Source organism: Saccostrea echinata, unplaced genomic scaffold (genome assembly GCF_033153115.1).
Source record: "Saccostrea echinata isolate AGI-Se365-2 ecotype Australia unplaced genomic scaffold, CSIRO_AGI_Sech_v1 ptg000047l, whole genome shotgun sequence".
Lineage (NCBI taxonomy): Eukaryota > Metazoa > Mollusca > Bivalvia > Ostreida > Ostreidae > Saccostrea > Saccostrea echinata.
The window spans coordinates 11,146,779-11,170,999 of record NW_026889796.1 but is presented as its reverse complement, the minus strand read 5'-3'; the positions used below and the strand labels follow the sequence as shown (position 1 = coordinate 11,170,999).

General features: G+C 32.4%; 1 protein-coding gene across 2 annotated transcripts; it reads left to right on the top strand.

Moving 5' to 3' along the window:
- Positions 1-663: 663 nt before the first annotated feature.
- Positions 664-21,174, top strand: LOC133202342 (G-protein coupled receptor 83-like). 2 transcript variants are annotated; one of them, XM_061338147.1, is made up of 3 exons: positions 664-773; positions 19,251-20,455; positions 20,965-21,174. In XM_061338147.1, the coding sequence occupies exons 2-3, from the start codon at positions 19,424-19,426 to the stop codon at positions 21,016-21,018; spliced, it is 1,086 nt and encodes a 361-aa protein (XP_061194131.1). In that variant the 5' UTR covers positions 664-773; positions 19,251-19,423; the 3' UTR covers positions 21,019-21,174. The 2 variants fall into 2 exon arrangements, with proteins under 2 accessions (XP_061194131.1, XP_061194130.1); XM_061338146.1 differs by lacking the exon at positions 20,965-21,174 and having other exon boundaries at positions 19,251-20,842.
- The last annotated feature ends 3,047 nt before the right edge of the window (positions 21,175-24,221 follow it).

The window sequence follows — 24,221 nt, the reverse complement described above, 5'->3', positions numbered from 1 at the left end:
AAACCATGGACACCATTAGAGAATATGCTGATGATTCGAGGAAATATTCAGTTTAAGCAATTTACCACCGCACACCATGCGAGTTCTATGTCTCTGATTAGATGAACCTGGATTCAAATTCGATACATCTAAATGGTAATGGGTGTTTCTAGTCCAGCTGTTGGCATAAAAAGAGAGACTCTTTTGAATTTTCCTTTTTCTCTCTTTTGGAGGACAAATTGGAAATCCCGTACCAATTGTTATGTATAATACAATGAGTAGTGCATGCATATAGGAACATTGAATTCTGACGAAATGGGACATAAAGCCTAAACATCTAACCAATCACAGTGGCGATAATTTGACAAACATGTAAATAACATCCATTTTCACTTTAAGAAACAACTGTATGGACCGTGTAAGATAGATGTATTTCAGAATGATATATGACAAATGTACACTAATAATCTAGTAAAGAATCCAAGCTGAATACAAGTATATGCATGGAAAAACAATTTGAACTCTCTCTAAGGAATTTATAGGTTAATACTCAAGACGTCATATTGGTTCCATACAAAAATAAAACGACGCATGGATTTGATTATTAAAGAATGCATCAAAGAGGAAATAGTTTACTGTGGTTTCAGAGTTTGTTGAGAAAAGGCATAAAATGATTATTGGGTAAATCTACACAGCGCAGGCGACCCTAGTGAGGTTACAGCTAAGCCGCAGTCAATTATAGACTGAAACATACTCACGTCTTAACACTGGATATAGGGACGTTCACACGAAAGGTAAGATAAGAACAACTCATTTTAAAGTTTAATTTTTTTTGAAAAGCAAAATGCTTGTTGTTTTTTTTTTTCATTTTAAACAAAGAATAAATTGTGTGTATATACACGCTATTTCTTTGGCGCTGCTTAATTTTTTCATACAGATATCATACAAAATTTATTAATAGATATATTTCAAATGTGTTGAAAGATCCCTCATTGTGTAATATTTGACAAAATGTGTGCTATATTCGATGCCTTTTCCAGATTTCAATTGAATGCACCTGTTACTTAGGAAAACAAAATTTATATCTGATTAACACAATTCTTATCAACCATGCAGTGACGAAGGTCATCTTTGAAATTTTACAGGAGATAAAATCCCCTATTTCTTTAAAGCTTTTATTTGAAAATAATCGTCAGCAAAAATTACTCACCTCTTTTAAAATTTATAAACATTTCGAAGTGGGTATTCACAATTCGTTAAAATAAGAGACACTTGAATTGGGGAAAAAGTTCATTAAAAAATTTATGTACATTAGAGGAAATCCCTTTAATATGTTTGTTGACTCTGTTTTCTGTTTTGATAATTACATGTATTATATTTCATTTCATAAAGTTTTAGTTCTTTAGTCTTGCGTAATGTTAATTTTTTTCTTTTGCTTTTCCTGTCACCACATATCACAACTTAGATATATTGTGTTCTCATGGGTATCTTTTTTGGTTGTTTTAAATTACATTGAAATCACTTTATCGATGATGGGTCACTCCGTGGAAATAATGTAATTTTTTATGATTTTACAACAAATTATCATAACGAGGGAGTAGTCAATGATCTCATTTTTCCATAAGATTTCGGTGCACGTCAATCTATACGCTTGTGAGTTAGTTCATGCCAAAAAAATAAAAATTTTGGAAGAGGAATGTACATGCATTCTAGCGCCAAAAGTGTATGCTTCATATCTGGATAATGCACTGGAGAAAGACACTGATGGCAAACTAACAGCTAAACTTTATGATAAACGTGACGACTTCTACTTTTCTAAAGTCAACTTCTCATATTCATGTAGCAATTTACCAGTATCACCTACTCATGGGGTTCAAGTCTCCCAGTTGATTCGATACGCAAGATAATGTACTACGCGCAAACAATTTCAAAAATGAGAAAGACTACTGACATATAGGTTGATGATACAAGTGTACCTAAGATCTCGTTGATAGTCGATATTTCGCAAATTCTATATCGATACGAATACCTTCTTTGCAAATATAATCTGCTGACTGACCTCTTTCATAAAAAAATGTTAGGCCATTATTCTCGTATTGAGTTTCCTATGGAATATTCCGTATACCCGATCATGACAAAGGGCAAACGACGGGTGTGACCGGTTACTCCTCCATGACACCTGATTCAACCTCTGAGGTTTTCAGAGGTCCGTGATTGATCTGCTCACAATTGATATTCTTTCATTGGATTTTTGAGCGTGATTACTCTTCGTTTTTTTTCTCTTAAATTTCATCATGCAGCATGGCTCGGTTATGTTCCGACAAAAAGGTTTCTTGTTTTTTTTTTTGGTAGAGTGTTTCAGTAACTATTGCTACGTATTTTTCTTTTATGCACAAAAGTCACGAAACAGAATACTGGAATTAAATTATTCTAAAGCATGTGAATTACACTAATCAGAAAAAATTGAATAATGATGATATATTCGAATAACAGTCGTTGAGTTTAAAAGTAAGCTATAGTCCTCTGTGACATTATTTCATTTATTTATTTCTATCGAGTTAAGATTTATGCCGTTTATCAAATCTCCATTCTGTTGTGTATGCTTCAATAACTTTTCTTAAGTATAATTAATTTCGTTTCATGTATGGCAGATAATTTTCCATTATAAAGACATTGTCCTCCGACGTATTTCTCTGTAGTAATTCACAAGTTAATTGCATTTACATGAAACTTATAACACGACAAGTCTCTAACATTCCAACATAATTCGATATACGTATTTCTAACATTAATGAATACATGTATATGATTTATCCTTTAATTACATCGATTTCGAACAACAGTCATGAACTCATTAGCACGACATTTTGAAAGAACTTTCATAAATGTACTAAAGGATGAAAGCAAATGAATTCTAATTAAAATATTTAAAAAATTACAATGACTACATTAAATATCTATGTACATTTGTGTGCAGAATTTAATTTTTCACCCTTCGTTTATATAATACAGAGTATTTGAAAAATGTGAAGATAACGAACAGTGATCGATCTAAAAAAAATCTACATACAATACAAATCTGTGAACACGGCACAAAACGCATGGGCTATGGGAATTCCAGAGGTGGAATCAGGTGCCTAAGAGGAGCAAGAATCCCTTGTTGATCGGTCACTCCCTCCTTTAGCCCTATGTATTGATCGGGTAAAGGGAATATTCTGTGGTCAAATTTAGAAAAAACAACCCCACCCCACCCCCCTAAAAAAACAAACAAAGGCCAAAAATTGACACGAAACACGTCGGCCAAAATACGACACAGTGATAGATTATATTTGCTAACAAGGTCATTATAACGACTATACAATTTACGAAATGCTGACTTTAAACAATGTTGTTTAACTCCCTGTAACATCAACTTATTTGTCAGTAGTCTCCCTCGGAATAAAAACTGATCGTACTCAGAGCATGCTCTTGAGTATTGAATGAGTTGGAAGACGTAAACACCATATGCAGGTGATAGCGGAATATTACTACATATAAAACAAGGACATTATTGGTTATCTCGTTTGTCATACAATTTAGTTAACATTACACGTAAATTGAGAATAAGAAAAAATGTATCACTAATTATTCATCACAACAAATTTTAATTTTTAAAATGATTTCGATTTCTAACTTGTTGATTTGAAGCATCAGGCCTTCGATTACAATCTACAGAGTAAAACAAAAACCTGACGAAGAAAGCAAAAACAGCATTAAACAATAACCTGCTCTTGGTTTTTCTCTGTAAAATTGTGACTTGTTTGAAACAATTATGTTACGGGTCCAATATGAAAAAACTCTGGTCATTTGAACAACTATGTCAAGAACACTAGCATTTATAAACTGGTTACAGGACACAATTTAATTAATAAGTGAAATTTGTGCTTCCAATAACTTTATTATCGCTGACAAATAATCTGCCAATTCTAGAGTAAAGAGTATGTGTTGCTTTTAAAAAAAATATCAAGTACACTATAGGTGACTCAGGCATGTCAAACTCTCGTTTATCACTGAAAACAATGTAAATATCACCGACGGATAGATTTCAGAATCCTATCATCCAGATCCATGTCGCAAAATTCAGTTATGATCAAGTATAATCAATAGGGCAGATTCAAAATCCAGATTCCATTTCATTGTAATGAAATACATCATTAATGAACTCGATAACAGCACAACCCGGCATTTTTTTTTTATTATCTGTCAATTTATCAGGGAAAATAACAAATGAACCTCATTCTAAAAGGTCTGACTTTTTATAAAGAGATTGCGTAATCAATTCCCATATAAAATAAATTCCACGACTCATTTAATAATCAACACATTTGAGAATTATCTAATATCTAAGGTTGAAAATCTGTGTGCCTCTTAACATGCATTATCAGTACAACACATTAAACGGTTGATTGTGATGCAGTTGACAGAGTATGTACATAAATAGATATGAACTACAATAAATTCCCTGCAGAAAAATTTGCAATTGACAAGTTAATTGTTTTTGTATGCATGCATCTATCGCTCTTTCAGATACCATTACAAAGAAAATGGTTGTCAAAATAAGAGAACATTTTATTCAATTGTCTCTGTCCAATATTTAGGATTAGTGGAGGACTCTTGTTTAGTGAGACAGGGGTAATTCACAATGATACGTGATTTTAACAAAGACGCAAAGTAATAGTTTGGTTTTGTATCTTTGCCAGACATATTCATGCTTCTCTTGCAAGCCTGTCTTAAAAATAAAGATGCTCATTAGTAAAGAAAAGATTTACTACCATTCTGTAAATAAAACCAAGACGATTTGACCTAAGGGCGAGGGAATTAAAGAAGAAATAGAGTGTATTTATGTTGTGAATTACCAATAACAAAATCAAGTTACTTTGATATATCAAAAGACATTTAAGCGTACAGTAACATTATTTTCTATGACAAATAAAGTTATTGCTTGATGTAAACATTATACCTAAAACAAAAGCAGTATTTTATTCACCTTATGCTTGATTGAAATAGGACATTATGTCAAGTGAATAATATGGTAAGAATAATTCACTCATATGCATGATTAAGTATACATATAGATGCTTGCACTTGAAGTCCTCTGGTGCACTTACGATGCTAAAGGATATTATGCTTTTAAAAGACATAAATCAAAAAATAAAGCTATAATCATATAATCATATTGCGTAAGAATGATTGCTTTTTTTCGATAAATAAATGAACATCTAAGACTTTTGATTTTTTTTAAGATAAGGGGGAATTATTTGTTAAGTTATCAAATGCAACTCTGTCAATCCTAGGCAAAAATATAATGTGATCTACTATGCTTAATATTCGGCAGTGCGAAACAATCTAGATAAATAACTACACATCGAGAATGCGTATAGCTATGCAAACACCCATTCAAATCAACTTTTCAGAATCGTGAGCGTAAGTGCGACCACACACTACTAACATAGGATGCTCAGTGATTAGTTAACCATTAGCCAATCTACATGTATAAGGAATGTGACAAGAATATAGATTAGATTAAGTTTGAAGTATTTAATAATTAGAACTTATCAATCCCAAACCAGAGTTTGCGGGGGCTTAAGTTAAGCTGTATATATATTTGCAATAAGCATGTGAATAAGGTACACTTATTGAACTGCTTTAAGACGCCTACATAGGTATATAAGTTTAATGAATTCAGGGGTAATATTGAACTAAAAAGTAGTTTCCTGATTCATCCGCTAAATGGAACTTGTATTATTTTGTTACATTGCAGCGTAGGAATATATTCAGTAGCAAGAAAGTTGATTAACTGCTGGCTTTTAGACCAAAACCTGTATACATGTATATCAGGATTAATTTTTAGCTAACTGTCAGTTGATTAATCGAAAAAAGTAAATTTTTTGAGAATTGTTCTCTAAAATTTCTTATTGCTTACATGCGAAAAATACCAATATGTCACCGATTCATTACCCGTGCAAAGGGCTTTCGTCTACCTCAATGCAAAAAATATATCCCTAATGACATCAATTATTCATGACCCCTCTGCAATGGGGGTAACATCTGCCTATGTTATCTAAGACAAATCAGCGTCATTATACTTTTGACTTTAGTCTTATTAATAAATATATATGTAATAAGCCTATGTAAGCGTATAAATGTATGATACGCTGTCTTTCACGAATGCTTTTCTGCCTAATGCAACACCAGGGAATATAAATGATCTTAAAAACTTATTGTACACAGCTAATATGGCCCAAATTTGATCCTTATCATACCATAATAAAGCGAAGCAACATCGCGTGTGAGCGTCCAGGAACGCGTGCTTAGAATAAAAATTTGTCCCTTTACGAGAGGATGCCCTGCTCTGTGGCGCCATTGTCGAAAAATAGGTGAAAGTCTAGGCAATCTGCAATAAAATAAGAATGGTATTTATCTTTAATATATCGTATTTTCTTGACTTTGATCTCCTCTAAGATTTGTCTTTATCATTGTTATATCATCTAGCCAAGTAGAAAGAGAAAAGAAAATCAATTAGATCATTTTCTAATTGGCTCTTTGGCTCTTTAATGAATTCTTATCACATGTCCTAAATTCCCTTTCACTGGAAGTGAGTTGATGGATTTTATTATACCTGGTTCTGGTGGAAATATGGATTTTAAAACAAAAGGTCAGTTGAAGCAAAAATTCTAATTTTAGGTTTTAATATCATTTTCTTCGGGCAAGATTGGAGCAACAAAAATGTGAATGAAAATTAGAAAGTAAAGAATAAATAAGTTAACAAATGATATGAATTTTCTGATTTTGACGACACCTCTCCTGATTGCAGAGTGTTATGTTACTTCTTTGACAAAGATTCGAAAATAATAGGGATTACCAAAGCTATGTTGTGGATAATGATAGTGGTCTAAAACCTTTTGTGCCAGTATGACATCAGACAGAAAAGGTTAAACAATTCCAAATTAGCTAAACCTAATTTCTACGTTTTAATACATACTGTACCTATGTCAGCTTTGAATAAAGTTTTTCAAAAAAATCTGAAGATAGAACAACTTTAGAAAAGTGATGAGGATAAGAAATAAATGTAAAGGAAGCTTTTTTTTGGTCGGAAATTATATATATAATAAACTCTTGTTTTGAATGAAAGTTTCCATCGTATCAATATATGTCTATATATGCAAGTTTAAAATCCAATATTGGATTTTTGAGATTTCTATTGAATTTGAAGAGACGATGGTCGAGATATTTCACTGGAAGCTTTATTGCTTTATTGTTTTCTTTCGAGAAGTTTGTACATGTAGAGATTGTTCAGTGTGAGATTTAAAGGTATCTCGTCGATTTGTAGAAATTCAAAGGCTCATTTTAAGACATTAAAGTTCTCTCTGTTCGATTAGTAGAAGAGAAGGTTGATATCTTTTAGGTGTCTGTTCTATTTGTAGTGAAGTTTGTCGAGATAATGCAGTATACATTTAGTATGATGGGCATCATTATATTCAGTATGATGGGACAATGCAGATATTTTCTTCCGCTTTATCATGTCATTAATGTACAGATTTACAAGATTCAAACTTTATTCATTTAATTTCCGCTTAAAATACATGTCTGGAATGAGATTTTTATTTTGTTTTTTTTTTCTAAATGGTTTCAAATTAAATCACATCTCAGTTTTCAATTAAAATAAAATCATGTTATTATTAAATGAAATAGAATACGATAGTAAGGGGAATTTAACTACTAGGTTTATATCGATTGCATTTTAATTACCCAGTCAGATTAATTGCTTCTGTGAGAAACAAGTTGGCATTTGTGGGCGATCAAAACCCTATTTACAAGTACATATTTAACTAATTTCCTAAAATACCATTTTCCTTATCTTTTATATATTTCACAAGGGAAATAATGAGGAAAATTCTTTATCATTGGGCGTTGTGTCATTTTATTTTTTTAATTTACCAATTGTTAAATAAAGTATACGAGTCCAAATTTATATTATAAGCAAAAGCCGCGAAGGACTACTCGAGTATCCTTTTTTGCATTACATAATCATGTTTAAAAATACAAGTCTATGATAAGCATGTACTTTTATAAAAAAATTTTTGCACACTGAATTGTCGACGGATTTTCCCGCTATTTCCCGCGATCATGACAAGGAGCACACGGCGGATGTGACCGGTCGGCAGGGGATGCTCACTCCACCATGGCACCTGATCCCACCTCTGATGTCTTAGAGGTCCGTGTTTGCACTGCTCTTATTTTGTAATGTTTAATGGACTTTTGAACTCGAATACTGTTCGTTATCTCCAAATATTTCATTTTTGGAATGATCTATATTATATTATACATATGCACTATAGCGCTTAACAAATGTTTAAGGATTGACAGGGCACTGACACAGAATTCCACCTAGTGTTCTCAGCACTGAGAAGGAAGTGTAAGCAATAATTACTACAACCAACTTCCCATGTATATTCATTCATCTTTGCATTATTCAGATCCATTATATGCATATTCACTATTTACAAGCTTTGAAAAGTGATTAACAAGTACAGTTGTAAAATAACCTTGGCGACAAGAATTTTTCTACCATTTGGCGTTTAAAATTATCAAGAAACCTTGAAAAAGTAAGCTATATGAAAACGCTTCCTGAAAGCATCAACGGAAATCGTGTTCTCTGTCAATGATTACTATTGCTCTTCATATTTGACAAGGTTTTTTTTTTTTTTTAATTTAAATACATATATAAGAAAACTGCAGATTCCTAATTGTATGCAAAGAATTAATTATCGCGTAATTTCGCAAGAAACAACCTTTGCGAAATAAAATTACTCGCTTTTATCTTCATGGTGCTGAAATCCATGTAAAATCTCTTGATCAACCGTCCATTGGCGAATTATTTTTCTCGCGATTTGACGTTAAAGAACCATTTCGCGATGATAACTACCCGCCAAAAGGAATCTACAGCATGTTTACATATATTATCAACCTTTATCCTCAATTAGAAGATATTAGCAACGAAAGAATGCAGAGAGCGAAACATTGTATTTGTGCTTTGGTATATTTAAACAATGCAACAATAACATTTAGAACACGGTATCTTTTCAATACTAGCCAATTTAGTTGCATTATGTTGCCGAGATCTGTGTTTACACTAAGTCCAATACAAAAATGATAATCCTGATTATAGTGTTCCTTCCGGCACGGCTAGGTGTCGTTATTGACATAATGAAGAATTGTGGGAAATTATCAGCATCAGCTTTATCCAAAGACTGCAGTCAAATATTGGGTTAGTTTATCACTAATTTACAAAATTATTGCCCAAAGGCCACTATAGGATTTATACTGTTTGTGTCGTATTTGTGCCATCAGTTATTCTATAGCAAAGCGTTATCCATTTTTCTCTGTAATACTACAAGTGTTATCCACCATTATTCAAGTACAAAAATGAGGTCTGTTTTAAATTAATACCTGAATTAAAATAAGTATTCAATAATGAACTGAAAATATGATAACGCAACACATGACGTCACTGAACTTAGATGACTTTTTAGTATACATGTACCGAGGCATGAAATATGCGGCATCAATTACCCTATACATTACTTCCCTTGGATCATCATTCAAGAATTATTTTACAGGAAAAATTATTACTTACGGCTTTCTCAACTGATTTGTGAGTCATACTAAACAAACGAATCTCTTATTGTTTTGTATATGTTTGTTGTTGATATTTTAAAAGTTGGTAAACGTCTCACAAACATAATGTCGCATTCATAAAAAAAGCATTGCGAGATGGAATCGGATCAAACTACCAAATACGTGACAAACTATAGAGGAACTGAGCAAAACAAGAGAGAGAGAGAGAGAGAGAGAGAGAGAGAGAGAGAGAGAGAGAGAGAGATGATAAGAAAATAACTACATATATCATTGGCTGACGTTCGTCATATTAAAATAATTACATATACGGAAGGCAAAAAATCTTTAATGAGAAACTGTGCACCACTTGCATTCGTTGATTGAAAATCGCAGGAAATCAAATAATTATGCTTGTACATGTAATATTAATTGAATTACACAATTTAATTTAGCTGTTAACCATATAATCTCACTCAATTTTTTTAAATAGGACATAATACTGATCTGAGGTCCTATATTCATGATCGACTTAATTCATTTAGGAAAAAGAAAATAATACTGACTTTTTTTTTTATCATATTTCACACAAGACTGCTTTCTCTTATCTGAATATTGGCTATATCGTGTTTATGATGTCCGTAAATAGTATAGAAACCATTTTTTTCTCTCTTTAAATTGATCATTAATTATCTTTTAATAGGGATACATCGCCATTTTTGCAATAGAATGTGAGACATATCATCCCCTCCACTTCCTTAATGTCCTGTATCCTGTGTAAATATATTGTCTTGTGCACATTTTAGAGATGGTTTCTTTGAAATCAATCATTTCGTTTTTGACACGTGATTGACACTTACATCCGTCAACACATTTACTGCCTGGGTGTAATCAACTATACCTCGCAGTAAAATAATCATTTATTGAGAAACTGCATTTCAGTGTCATTTATATATCAGGTGGAGAAGGGTTTATGTCAGGTTAAAAGGGATTCATGCGATAAACCAATAGATTTGAAATTCAAAGAATACAAAAATGTCAAAATGTCAAAAGAGATTGAATAATAATCATGCTCAAACGCCCAAATAAATAACACATATTGAGAGATAATCACGGAATCCTGAAAACTCCAGGGGTGCATGGTATCAGGTACCATCGCAGAGTAAGCATCCCCTGTCGACCGGCCACACCTGACGTATGCCCTTTGTCTTGACTGGGTAAACGGATAAATCCAAAAGTCAGTTCAGTATGAAAATAAGGGCCTAACAATTTGTAAGACATAGTCAGCCAATATTTGACCATAGGACAGATTGCAATTGCAAACAAGGTCATTGTAACGACCAAATTTGCGAAAGGTTGACTTTAATCAAGATTGTTGATATCCTTGTAACATCAACTCATTTGTCAGTAGGCTGTCTCAGTTAGAAAATGGTCGTGTGAAGAACATGATCTTGTGTATCGAATCAGTTGGGAGACATAAATATCTATGCAGGTGATGAAGATTTAGGGTGAGTTAACCATGCATCGGACACATACCTTGCTTCGGACAACTTTAAGCAATAAACTTTCATTGAAACCGAGTCTCCTCCTGTTTTTACTTGTTTCTGTCTTAAAGGGGAAGATTTAAACTTTTTAATGATGCCGATTTTTATTTTCATGTTGTGATAAAAATACCACAAGAATGGCCTTGAAGTTACGTCATATTTTGCATCATCAAAGGGGAGTAACCAGAATTTTACCATTTTGCAATTTTTAGAGTTGTCGTTCTTTTTAAATAGACGTCAACGGAACGAGTCGGACCTAGGTAAAATTTATCAATAATTGATTATTTTAGAGAAATTTTTCAAAACTTTTACTTCAATGTTTGAATAATATATTTTACAGTTGTTTTTTTGTAGTATATTTATTTCACCGTACATCGGACACAAATTAACCATGCATCGGACACTTTCCGATGCATGGGTAATCACTTCCATTTTCATATAAAACCCAAATGACAGCTGTTTTTTACGGAAATAAAAAATAGAAACTCTAAATATTCAGTGAAAATACAAATTATCGATATATGACGACTAGAATTGGACTCAATTTATTTCTTTAAACTAGATGATGATAACCCACGAGACAAAGGCGCGAGTTGCCATATTACTAGTACTGTAAAGCCTTTCTAAGGCGATGTGATGCAACTAAAATCTCTTCACATTTGTGGATCGAAAAAGTCATTCAAATTTAATTAGAAGTTTAATTTTTAAATAAAAGATAAAAATGTTTCGATATCACTCATTTTAAAGCACGGAGATCAAGGTATGATATTTTTCTGGTTTAAATATCATATGTCCGATGCATGGTGAATATTGTCCGATCCATGGTGAATTCTTACTTATTCCGAAAAAATCGGTTTTTAATGATATTTTCTCAATAAATAGGGCGCGGTTGTGTCAAAATTTTATATTTTAACCACATACTACATATTAAGTTCCATTTTGATAATATTCGGTCGGTAGCGATATCGCTAGAACTTGTTGAAGTGCGAGGGTGTCCGATGCATGGTGAATTCACCCTATTGCTAAATATACTAGGAATATGTCCATAGGACATGAATGCCCCGCCCAGGGTTCATTCGTAATGCAACACGAAAATGTGTATCAGTGTAGGAAGTTTGATGAAAATACACATGTACCTTGAATCAAACAGTCTTTAAGACTGAGTTTAATACACAATAAATAGTAAAGTCAAATGTCAATCTGAAATTCAAGGCAAAAAAAAAAAAAAAAAAAAAAAAAAAAAGGAATAAAAAAAAAAAAAATAGAGAAAGATGAGGTCAAGGTCAAAAGAACGGTTGATGTCTGAAATGTTGATGAAGTTGAATAGCTCTCCTCAATATGTATCAGCATATAGAGTTTGATTAAAAGAATATCTTCATTTGTTTCTTGAAAATATACTTAACACAAATTTGAAATCAAGGTGAAAGAAAAAGTCAAGGTCAAAAATATTGATGCAATTGTAATTTTTATTACGTGTATGTACATGTATGTATAACATGAAGTTTGACAAAAATGTCTTAAATATTTTCTGAAATTAAGCTAAACACAAATTTGAGGTCAAGGTCAAAGGAAAAGACAAGGTAAAAAATATTGATGCATTTGAATAACCATCACCAATATGTATCAGCATATTAGGTTTGATTATCTTAATAGTTTCTTTGAAACTGAGCTTAATTCCATTTTAAGATAAGTGAGACCAAGGTCAAAGGAAAGGCCAGGTTAAAAAAATTTGATGCAGTAAACAGCTTTCATCAATATATATAAGCGTATAAGATTTGATAAAAATATCTTAAGTTTATTTGAAATTGAGATAATCACTTATCTAAGAAAGTGAAGTTAGGTCAAGGTCAAAGGAAAGGTCAAGGTAAAAAAAATGTTGATGCAGTTGAATAGCTTTTATCAATATGTATCAGCATATAAAGTTTTAAATTAACATCTTTGAAACTTAGCTAAACCCATATTTAAGAAAAGTAAGGTCAAGGTCAAAGGAAAGGTTAAGGTCAGACAATGCTGATGCAGCTGAATAGATCATATCAATATGTATCAGCAGTTTGATAAAAATTTCTATAGTTTCTTTGAAACTGAGCTAAACGCAAAGTGTGACGGAAGGACCTGAGGACGGAAGGACGGAGGAAGACGGACATGACAAACACTATATGCCCCGGCCATATTCATGGCGGGGCATAACAAGGGATGCTGATGATAGAAAATCGAAGTTGTCATGCTTATCACGGAGTTTAGTAGAAATTTGTCCTCAATGTCCTTCTCTAGTAAAACATCCAGTATGAAGCAGATGTGTCGGACTCTGTGGTGGCGTTTATTGCGAGTTCTTATTAAAAACCATTTATTGATAAAAGTATGCTAACAACCGAAAAAAATGTCTTTTGATTCAGTAAACAATATACAAGTATTGTCTTTTTTGTCGGATTTTATCAAATAAATTTTGTAATATGATGTAATAAAATCAGTCAGAAAAAGACAATATACTCTCCTCACTTTAAGCGAAAATCTTTAAAGTAAGCCTGTTCTTCCAAGTTTTTCTAAATAAAGTTTATATGTTGAGAACATGGCATTAAATGTGTTGCTTTGACATGTTTCTTAGTTTCTTAGGGAGTACTGCGTTTAGTAATGTCTATGTCAGATATTTTACTGTACAAAAGTAGTTAAGACGTTAACAGATACATGTAGCAATGTTTGTGAAATATTTGTTCATGTTATACATCAAGACTCCTTAACGACTATTAATTTTATAATATAAATGAAAATATCGCATGAGTTCTATACCATGAATAAGAATTCACAGAACTTGCACAGTGGAATACATTCTTTACGCTATACTTAGCGATGGGATTCTTTCAACTTCATAAAAGATTTTGGTTTCAAGAGAGTAAAATTCATCAGACACACTCAAGGGTTATAAATTCTTAATTGACTGCCGTCATGAGAAAAGGGCCCTTATCTTTTGACGTCACAATGTGCAGAAAACGACGTCAAAGTCGCGGTGTTGTAATCGCGGAAGTAATTTTTGTCGACTGCGTTTTGTGAACAAGAGATAAAATTGGATTTCCAGGTGTTACAAGAAAAACATTAAATCATATGAAATTTGATGCGGAAATTTATAATAAATAATATAATTACTCACTAGTATATACATTTATTAATTATTCTGTTTAAGTATTTAAGTATTTAACTAGATATAACATAATTAAGCTAAACGCGACATTGAACTCATTGTTAATTACGACGATTTATAGCGATGTGTATATAAGATGCATGACGAATTAAAGATACTGTATATTTGTTTTCTGAGCAATTTGCAAATGTTTAAATTTGACTCGTATTCAGTAGACTAAGTCTAAATATTAAATGGTATTCTACATACACGTATATTTTTTTTTCAGAGAGAGAGAGAGAGAAATCAATGCACATATACACTTCTATATTCTTAAAAAATACCTTCATGTAAAATGTATTTAGCCATTTTAATTTTGATCCATAGTTAATGATATCGATATGCGCAGTTAGACTAGCTCAGGGTGAAGCGTCGATATACAAATGTCAATCTGATTAAAATCAGACCCTTTGATCCGATCACATAGATCGCTTGTGTAGCGATCTATGTGAGCGGATCAAAGGATCTGATTTTAATCAGATTGTCCAAATGTGTGTTTGGGGGGGGGGGGGGGGGCAGAGATCACTGAAAAGCAAAAAAAGAAATCTCCGAATAAAAAAGCAATCGGTAAAAGTTCAATCTAAAAAAGAAAATCTTTTCGGGGGGGGGGGGGATATAGATACTGGTATCAACGAACGAGAAGAGGGACGGCCCATATATATAGATAATGCTTTGCTAAATTAACAGCAAGAGAATATGCTGAGTGGAAAAACGGAAGAAGGGGATGCCACGGAAATTTCGCAAAAAATAAATTAATATAAAGGACATTTTGAAATGATCAAATAAATAATACATAAAAAAAGTAGTCTCTGATTAAAATTACTATTGTATCAATTTTCTTAAATTGTATTAAAGCTGATTTGAAATTGAATTGCAATATGTTTAGGAAATAAATACAGCTAATGTGGACTTTTTCCAAAAGTATTGTCATCAATGTTGAAGAAAATAACAATTATAGATACTGATATTAGGATAAACAATATTTATGAAACAAAAGAAACAACAGATTAAACAACAGATAAGGCTTTAAAGAAATTACAAACTTCTGATGAATGTTGATATGGCAAAATCTTTTGAAAATAAATCACTGATAGAGGAATTAGTACTATAGTAACAAGTGGTTATGAGTGTCATATTCAAATGTTAAGAAAATGTTCAGAAACATCAACCACATTAACATCAATCGTACGACAACAAAGACAATCAAGAAATCTAAATTTTGATAAAGATGAACAAAATATAACTCTGGTGGTGTTTCGAGCGAAAAAAAAAAAACGGAGGTTCAGGCAAAACTTTGATAATCTTAAAATATGTGTTAAAAAAGCATTTATTGTTTTGGCTGAAGGTTTAATTCATGTACATCTATATGTAATAAATTAGTCACGTTTCGTGTTGAAATCTTGGGCGTCAAGTCTCAGCTCCGATATCTCGATATCCCGGATATCTCGACATTTTTTGAAAGTTCCGCTGATGTCGGGATACTGAAGGAAAAAGATTAAAGAAACACGCTCATCTTTCTGATTTTGAAGAAAAAATGTTTCTATATCAGTCGTGTGGCAACAAGCAAAAATAAGAACATGCTCTTTAATTTCGAGTTTCTGACAAATTGTTATTTTGTGAAACAATAACTAGGAAAAAATGGTTTGTCTATTTTATCTTTAGCTTAAGAAAAAAGCAGATACAAAGTCGCCTATGATGGCCAGGTTAGAGTGGTAGAGTTATAAACATTCAGTGGGATGTTGCTTAACCGAATCGCCTCATATATATGTGTGTGTTGGACGTAATATTTAATTATTGTTTAAGAATATAATTTTATGTACATTTCATCGCATCGAAGTATGAAAAGCTTAGGTGTCTGGTTAGCTGATGCCACAGAAGAAAATGAAAAGATAACCTTAATTTTGTTTAAATACATTTATTCAAGCAGATCCGTAGCTACAGTTTCAAAAGTTGGGGAGGGGGGTGGGGCAACTTCCTCCATAATTCGGACAAGCAAAAAACAAAAGCAAAAACCTATAATGACCAAAGAGTGTGTGGGGGTGGGGGTGGGGGAGGGGGTTCCCAAAATAAAAAGCAGACAAAAGGGAAAAACTTATCTGTATAAATCCTGGAATTTGCCAGTGCTTCACCTTACAACAACAAAACAAAATTTGGGGGGGGGGGGGGTGACCAGCACCTATAAAAGGAAAATTTGGTAAAGCAAAATACTACACTCAGAAAAAGTGGAGGCAGACCCCCTCTGCCGCCCCCCTCCCCCACCCCCACCCTTGCGTTCTACGGGCCTATTAAGTCTCGCAAGATATCGGTTTCAATTTCAAATAAATTTCATAAAAATTGTAATGCAACTGTATTTCATTTCGCTCAGAAAAGTCCGTTTAGTATGTATATAAATTATATATATATAAAAGCAAGTACAACCAAGAGCAGTACAACCATTTCTTTGATCAAACTATACATTATATACATAAAACAATTTTTTTTAGATTAGTGGCCCTTTTTAAGAAATGATGAACGAAAATTGTTCAGTTCAAGTGATACAGCAATTGCTTCGACGGCATAAATGCCTCAAAATTTAAAAAAAAATGTACAGAAACATTTATAACCGCTTTTGTTTAAGTGTGATTAACTTTAAAAAGTAAGAAGTTGACAAAAAATTTAAATTTTCATGTACGGAAATCCGAATAAACATTCATAAGACAATTCAATCCTTCGACATCATTATGTGCCTGTTTGTTACGTTTCTACTCCATAACTAAGACAGGCGAAGAAATTGAATTGTATAAACAATGGAAACTTAATTATTAAACAATTTTATTAAAGTATTCAAAAAAAAAAGTTCAATAAAAATCCCCTTGGAAGAAGTGAAGAGAATTTTTTTTATATATTAATTATGATTTTTTTCATGAAACAAAAAAAAAGTTTATACATCATGGCATATCTGAATTTATTTCCCATTAGAATTTTTCGGTGATCCAGAAAAGACATGACGTGTTATTATCCCTTCGTAACAAAGTTATAGGGGATGAAGTAACGTGCGTGTATGTGGAAGAGTGAATGCGTGCTTATATACGAAAATATTTTTTTTATATTAGGATCGATGTGCTCTTTTGCGAGGGGATACCCCGCTTTAATTGCACAGATGCCCTTTTGAGACATCTATATAGAACTTTTAATATTACAAGTGCTTTATATCTTTTATAAATTGAGTTAGAGTATTAAAAAGAATACCTTGTGTGGAATTCAACAAGTATTAATTTTTCGGCTGAATAAAATCGTTCCTAGAGCCTGTCTAGATCCCCACCCCTCCCTTTACGAAATTACTAGATCTGCTATAATATAGTATGAAAATAGTATGCGACTTCCCTCATGAATAATAACATACTAGTTGCTTGAAAGAAAAAAATCTCCAGTTTATATGTGTCAAAAAGATTGAGGTTATTTCAAAAATGTAGTTTTTTTTAAGAATGTTTGGAAACTGAATTTGACGCACGCGACGTCATTAGGTTTTCAATAAGTAACGTCAACGTTGTTTTGAAGCAGCCTTACTAAAATGCTCATAGAATACTGAAAACGTGAGATATTTTAAAAATTGATGTATATTTGCATTCAGAAAGAGTCAGACTATCAAAATTGATCAAAAAGTCAATTTGTGAAATTTCGACCTTAAGGGCCCTTTTCTCATGACGGCAGTCAATTATTTTCCCATGAAATGTAAATGCAAATTGATATTTAGGTATTTCAAGCTACATTTTACAAAAAACAATGCCATTGAAATATAAGAACTTAATTTCATTTCCTTGATTTTAGAGATGGATATAATTGAAAACGTACTTCCCTGCCTTAATGCTTTTGTGTTAAATTCTTAAGGAGTTAGTGGAATGAAAACCGTTAAATCTTCACTCCTTGTTGAGTGATAAAAAGATATTTTTCAAAGAACTTTTACTTTTTCGATCTTATTTTTATTATATTCAGATCTAATTAAGCTAAAGGTTACCCCCTCGAGACTCCAAGACTGATCGTTTACGTAGGAAGTCATTACATGATAGACCATAAAGCACATAATATAAGATTCAAAAGAACCGTTAATCACTTGTTGTAATTAATGTTATCGATATTTTATCAAAATGTTTAACGCCCTATTGCAGGGAATAAATATATGAGAAATAATGTATCAATTAAAATTTTTTGGCTAGCAATATCTGCGAAGGTAGTTTTTAAATTTGAATAACATTTGTTAAAAAAAGATTAGCAAATAGCACCTTTATAAATTTATGGCTGTAGTATTTGAAGTGTAATACGAATAGTGAATTAAAGATTTTAGAATATATGTTCAAAATTTTGATTTTAAAGCAACACATTTTTCGTCATATGCTAGTATTAATTTGAATCACATAATTAAACAGTCATACAAGTTCCTAAATAAATCATTTTAATCCTGTAAAGAACGCAGAAAGAGATATCCATACAAATCTCTTTTCAACCAATTTTACCTTTAGAAACCATACAACACGCTCTATTTCCTTGAAAAAAGGCAATAATAAGTTTTGCAATATTGATGCATTTGGAATAAGATGTTTGTTAAAAGTTCATGCATTTTCCTTTTCATTAATTATTTTCTCATTGATCAGTAGGATTGCAATAAAAAGAAAGTTTATTAACATTACACCTTTTACAGAAAAAAACCCCCACAAAGCCGTTAAACCAAACTTGCATTGACTAATTTTATTTCGTTATGGTCTGTTCTTATAATTATTTAGAAAAATAAAAGTGCAAAGAGATTGTAAAAATAACAATGTTTATGCCCTTTGAAGTGATCAATTGAACCATTTAACGCCCTAACAAGATTAATTACACCTGTTCGAGATACTGCAATGCAAACTAATGTTTTGTTTCATTTGCAGGTGAAGAGTCTCCAGAACACCTGTTTCAGACGTACATGAAATTCACCGTAAATCCGATTTTATTTTTGAGAAAAAGTATGAAATGGCATTATTCCGAATAAAAATCACAGTAGGCGTCTGCTTCACCTAATTTCTGTACACAAAGACGAGTCGTTGTTCATGCAGTTTTAAACATGGAAGACTTTGATCATTTTCAACAAATTGAAGATTTTCTTAGTGAGTTTAAAAACAAATCGAAAAACCTTTCCGCAGTGGCTGCGTTTAATTTGCACATTAAGTCTACGGCGAACGATACAAATGTATCTAAAATCGAGAACGATTCAAGTAAGCATGTCGTCGGAAACATCATATTGATAACAGCATACACCATTTTGATGTGTATTTCCTTATTTGGGAATAGTATGGTTTGTTACGTCATTGTTCGTAATAGACGAATGTATACCGTGACCAATTTTTTCATCGCCAATATGGCAATTTCGGATCTATTTGTCACATGTTTCAATGTTCCATTCAACATTGCAAGACATTTACTGGATGAGTGGCCATTTGGAGATTTTATATGCCATCTGATGAATTTCTCATTGATGATATCCGTGTATGTATCAACATTTACGCTGACGGCCATCGCACTGGATCGCCAATATGTTCTTCTTTATCCACTAAAACCTAGAATATCCAAACGCTCAGGGTTAATCATTTTGGCATTTATATGGGTTATATCCTTCCTTTTGTCTTTGCCGTATGGAATTTATACTGAAGTGTCCGAGGTCAACTTTGTGTTAAAAAGAGTCAAAAGATGCAGATCTAATTTTCCGGAGCCGAAAGAAGAATTTGAGAAGACATTGACCATAACAACAACAATAATACAATATTTTATTCCCTTAACCATCATAGGTGTCTCTTACGGACGGATAGTGCGGAAGTTATGGCGCAGAACGCATCTTGGAGCAGTCACACACTCACAACAACGATCGCAAAATAAGGCAAAACGCAAAAGTATAAAACTATTAATAACAGTGGTAGTTGTATTTGCCCTTTGTTGGATGCCGTTAAATTTGTATCATATCCTAACCGATTTTCATCCGGACACCAGCGTCTTTCAATACAACAGTACAGCGTTCTTCGTTTTTCATTGGATAGCCATCAGCAGCACGTGCTACAACCCTTTCGTTTATTGCTGGATGAACGAATCATTTCGTAAAGAGGTAAAGTCCTGTATAGATGTTTGTTTCAGATCTTGCCAATCAGGTACTGGAAATAACAGAAATGGTTTCTTGAGCAGGAGAGATTTCTTTAACCGTTACAGTCTGAAAACAATGTCAACAATTTTACGACCAAGTTCCACCTTCAGTACCATTCCTTATTCTAACAAATCTTGTCTTGATTCCTCAGGCAAATCCAAGGACGACATTCCTTTGTTTGAAACGAACCACACTGTGTTTTCAGATATTTCAAATGCATAACCTAATGACAATTTTTTGTTGAATCTTTCCTGAAATATTCCATCCAAATTTTATTCCACATTTACAATTTTGTGTAAATAGAAAAAAATGCATATTTCTGCTGACTATTTTAATGGTAGAGTATATTATTACTTGTACTTTCAAATGTCATGTTTCATTACAACTCTTTTAATCAATATTTATATAAAGATTGTCAAGATGATGTTCGTTTCTGTGTTATTTTTCATTAGTCTGAATTTTCTTTTTCGAAGTGCCGTGGAGATCTAACTCGAGAGGAGACATCAAATATCCTAAGAGCGAGATGATTTTCCATAGTTCAGAGGGCTTCTCTTGTTCGTGAGGGCAATTTTGATCCAACAAGTCTACCCCTCCGGCAAGTCTAAAAATATATAGTACTTCAAGAAAGAGATCCTAACTTTTAGCATTTTTGACCAACGCAGATATAAAAGACTAATATGTAAATAGCGATGTTTGATAGTTATGTTTTTAAAACTTACAGCATTTGTTTGTGTTCTTTTTTAATTATTATTTTTTGTGACAATTACATAATTTGAAAAAGACTTTATTTTTTGTTTTTATTTTAAATCCCAATTCATTCATAAGGAATCACTCCATGCTCTGATTATCATATAAGCACATCTCAAATATGGCAATAAAGACAAAAGGATTCAATTCAATAAAATATTAATAGAAACAGGGACGTAGCATCGTTTTTGAAAGGAGGGGGGGAAACCAGAGAAAAAAAATTCAACTTACCTGAAAAAAGTTGACAAGCAAAAAGGAAAACAGTACATACTAAATTACCCTTACTTGACTATACTCCAACAGAAAGTGGGGGGAGGGGGGCTAATCGGCCTTTCAGTGAAAATTTTCAATAGCAAAAAGTTATGTTTGGAAAAAGTGGGGGTAATTAAGGCATGAAGCCTCTACTTTATATCCATGTTTGCAGAGGGACATATGATCACCATTGATTAATTGGTACTAGTATTCTATGCATAGAGTGAATCGTTAAAGTGCAAATCCAACATGTTTTCAAGTGGTATTCTCATTCACCTAAGACATTCAAAACCAATTATCTATATAATGAAAAAGAAGTCGCCTGTTTAAAAGTAAAGGGTAAGAAAAATTATTGTTTAGTTTTGCTAGTTAGGGGCCTAAGAAAAGCACAATCTCTGTTAAAATGATGTAATGGATACCTTTTAAAAAAAATTTAAATAATCTAAAACATTAACTGCTCTACCACCTTGTATAAATATACATGTAACAAAGCTAACATTCCCTTTAAGACTTCTATTGAATTTAGTTTTGAAATGTAAAAGGTGAAAAAAAAATGAACCGTGATCAGTCGCATAAATCCAGTAAACAAAACGAGTCAAAAAGAGAGCACAAGCACAAACCCCTGGAATCACCAGAGATGGGATGAGGGCTGGGATTCATAAACATACTTAAGATTTGTGCGAAGATTCACACTAAAGTATATAAAATAAATTCTTAGATAAGAAAAAATTCTTAAGTCATATTCATATAAATTCTAAGTGCAATTCTTAGCTAAATAATTCTGATGAGAAAATTAGAGCACTTAAGTTAGGTCAGCCTAGTAACGCATACAATTTCCCGAACAAAAAACGCACTCTTTTGTGATGGAGGTATTTAGTTCCATGTGTATTACATCACAACTGATATGTACAGCCATGTCATCAACATTGCACATTTGCATCTTGCTAGTTGAAAAATATCTCATAGTCAAAAAGAGTTTCTAGTTAGATGATATAGCATGGTTTCTTAATGAAAAACTAAGATTTCTTCTGTGCACCATTATTTTTATTTTGATAAAGGAGACTTAAGTATTTCTTATCTACTTAAGACACCTCCTGAGGACACTTAACTTTACGTCAATACTTAAGCACTAAATATGTTTATGAATTGCACCAAGTATTTCTACAAAATTTAGGTAATACTTAGGAAACTTAAGTAAAAAATATATATAACTCAATTGATTTTTATAACTTAAGAATATGTTAAGAAGTTTTATGAATCCCGGCCCAGTTGTCTAGGAGGAGTAAGCATCCCCTGCTGACCTGTCACACCAGCCGTGAGCCATATGTATTGATAAGATATACAAAGTACTCCATAGTCAAATTTAGTATGAAATCAATGACCTAACATATGGTATGAAACATGTCGGACAAAATAAGACCCAAAGATAGGTTGAACAAAAAGGGTCAATATAACGACCGCATTTGTGAAAAGCTTACTTTAAACGGGGTTATTGAAATCCTTGTTACATCAACTTATTTGTCAGTAGCTTGCCTCGGTTTAAAACTTGATCGTACTCAAAGCACATCGAATCAACTGGGAGACAAACAACACCATATACAGGTGATGTTGGAATATTACTATATACGCAAGGGAAGTTGACGATGAAAAAACTGAAATTATCCCGGAGCACAAAAAGAGCCGATCGAAATGCCAGATTGTTAGAAGACCTGGTCTCCAAAGGCTTTATAGATATTGTCAATAAGGAATTCAAGCATCCTTTTAAAATCAACTTCAAATTAAAGTTCTTGTACGTAGAATCAAAATGACTTTTAACAATGTAATTTTATAGATGACCATTGCAATCACAAGATATGAAAAATGACGAGTTCCATTTTTATTAAGGAAACAGTTGTCTATGATATCAAAAACCTGCTCTTTAACTTATTGTGAGGAATGGTTGTATAAAGCGTAGAAAACCCTTCTCTTATGACACTTTTGATGTTTGAAAAGTTTTGACATTTTGTATTTTCCAAAAGTTCTTTGGAGTTTTTTAAGAATCCGCATTTGATTTACACCACTTCTTGAACATGAAGTTGCACAACGTCTGAAATTTCTCCTTCACAGCAATTAATATTTTAGTGAGAGTAGGAATAGGGGGTTGGTTGAACATTTACTTTAATTTATTTTAAATTCTAGGTACAAAAGTTATTTTTATGCCATGTTGTGACTTTACCAGACAAAACTTACTTTGACCTTCTCACATATAAATCAAATACATGTAAATTAATTTTTAAAAGAAAGTCCTTAATTACAGAAAAGGTACAAAATTTCCCTATTATTTCACCAGAGCTTGATGTATTTTTGGAGTTTCTTATTCCAGCTCTCAGACCATTTCACTGGATTTTTGTCTGAAGCCATATGAGGTTAGTACGAAACAAGAAACGGTTTTCCCTTAGTATTTTTATTTTTGTTTGATTTTGTATTTTTAGAATAATACTCTCAGAGATTTCTTAACATATTTTGCTCTATCTTTATTACAAAAGACAAGAGGTATAGAATAATTATGACTGTCTAGAGTAAATAAGGAGAATTATATGATTAAAGCTCAGAGACAAAAGTCAAACAGGCATTGCTATAAAAAGTGGAAATATTCCAAATTATGTTTAGGTCACAATATCGAAAAGTTTTGACAAAAATACCTTTTGATTATGAGATTAGTAACGAACGATCACCACATGCAATCAAGTTC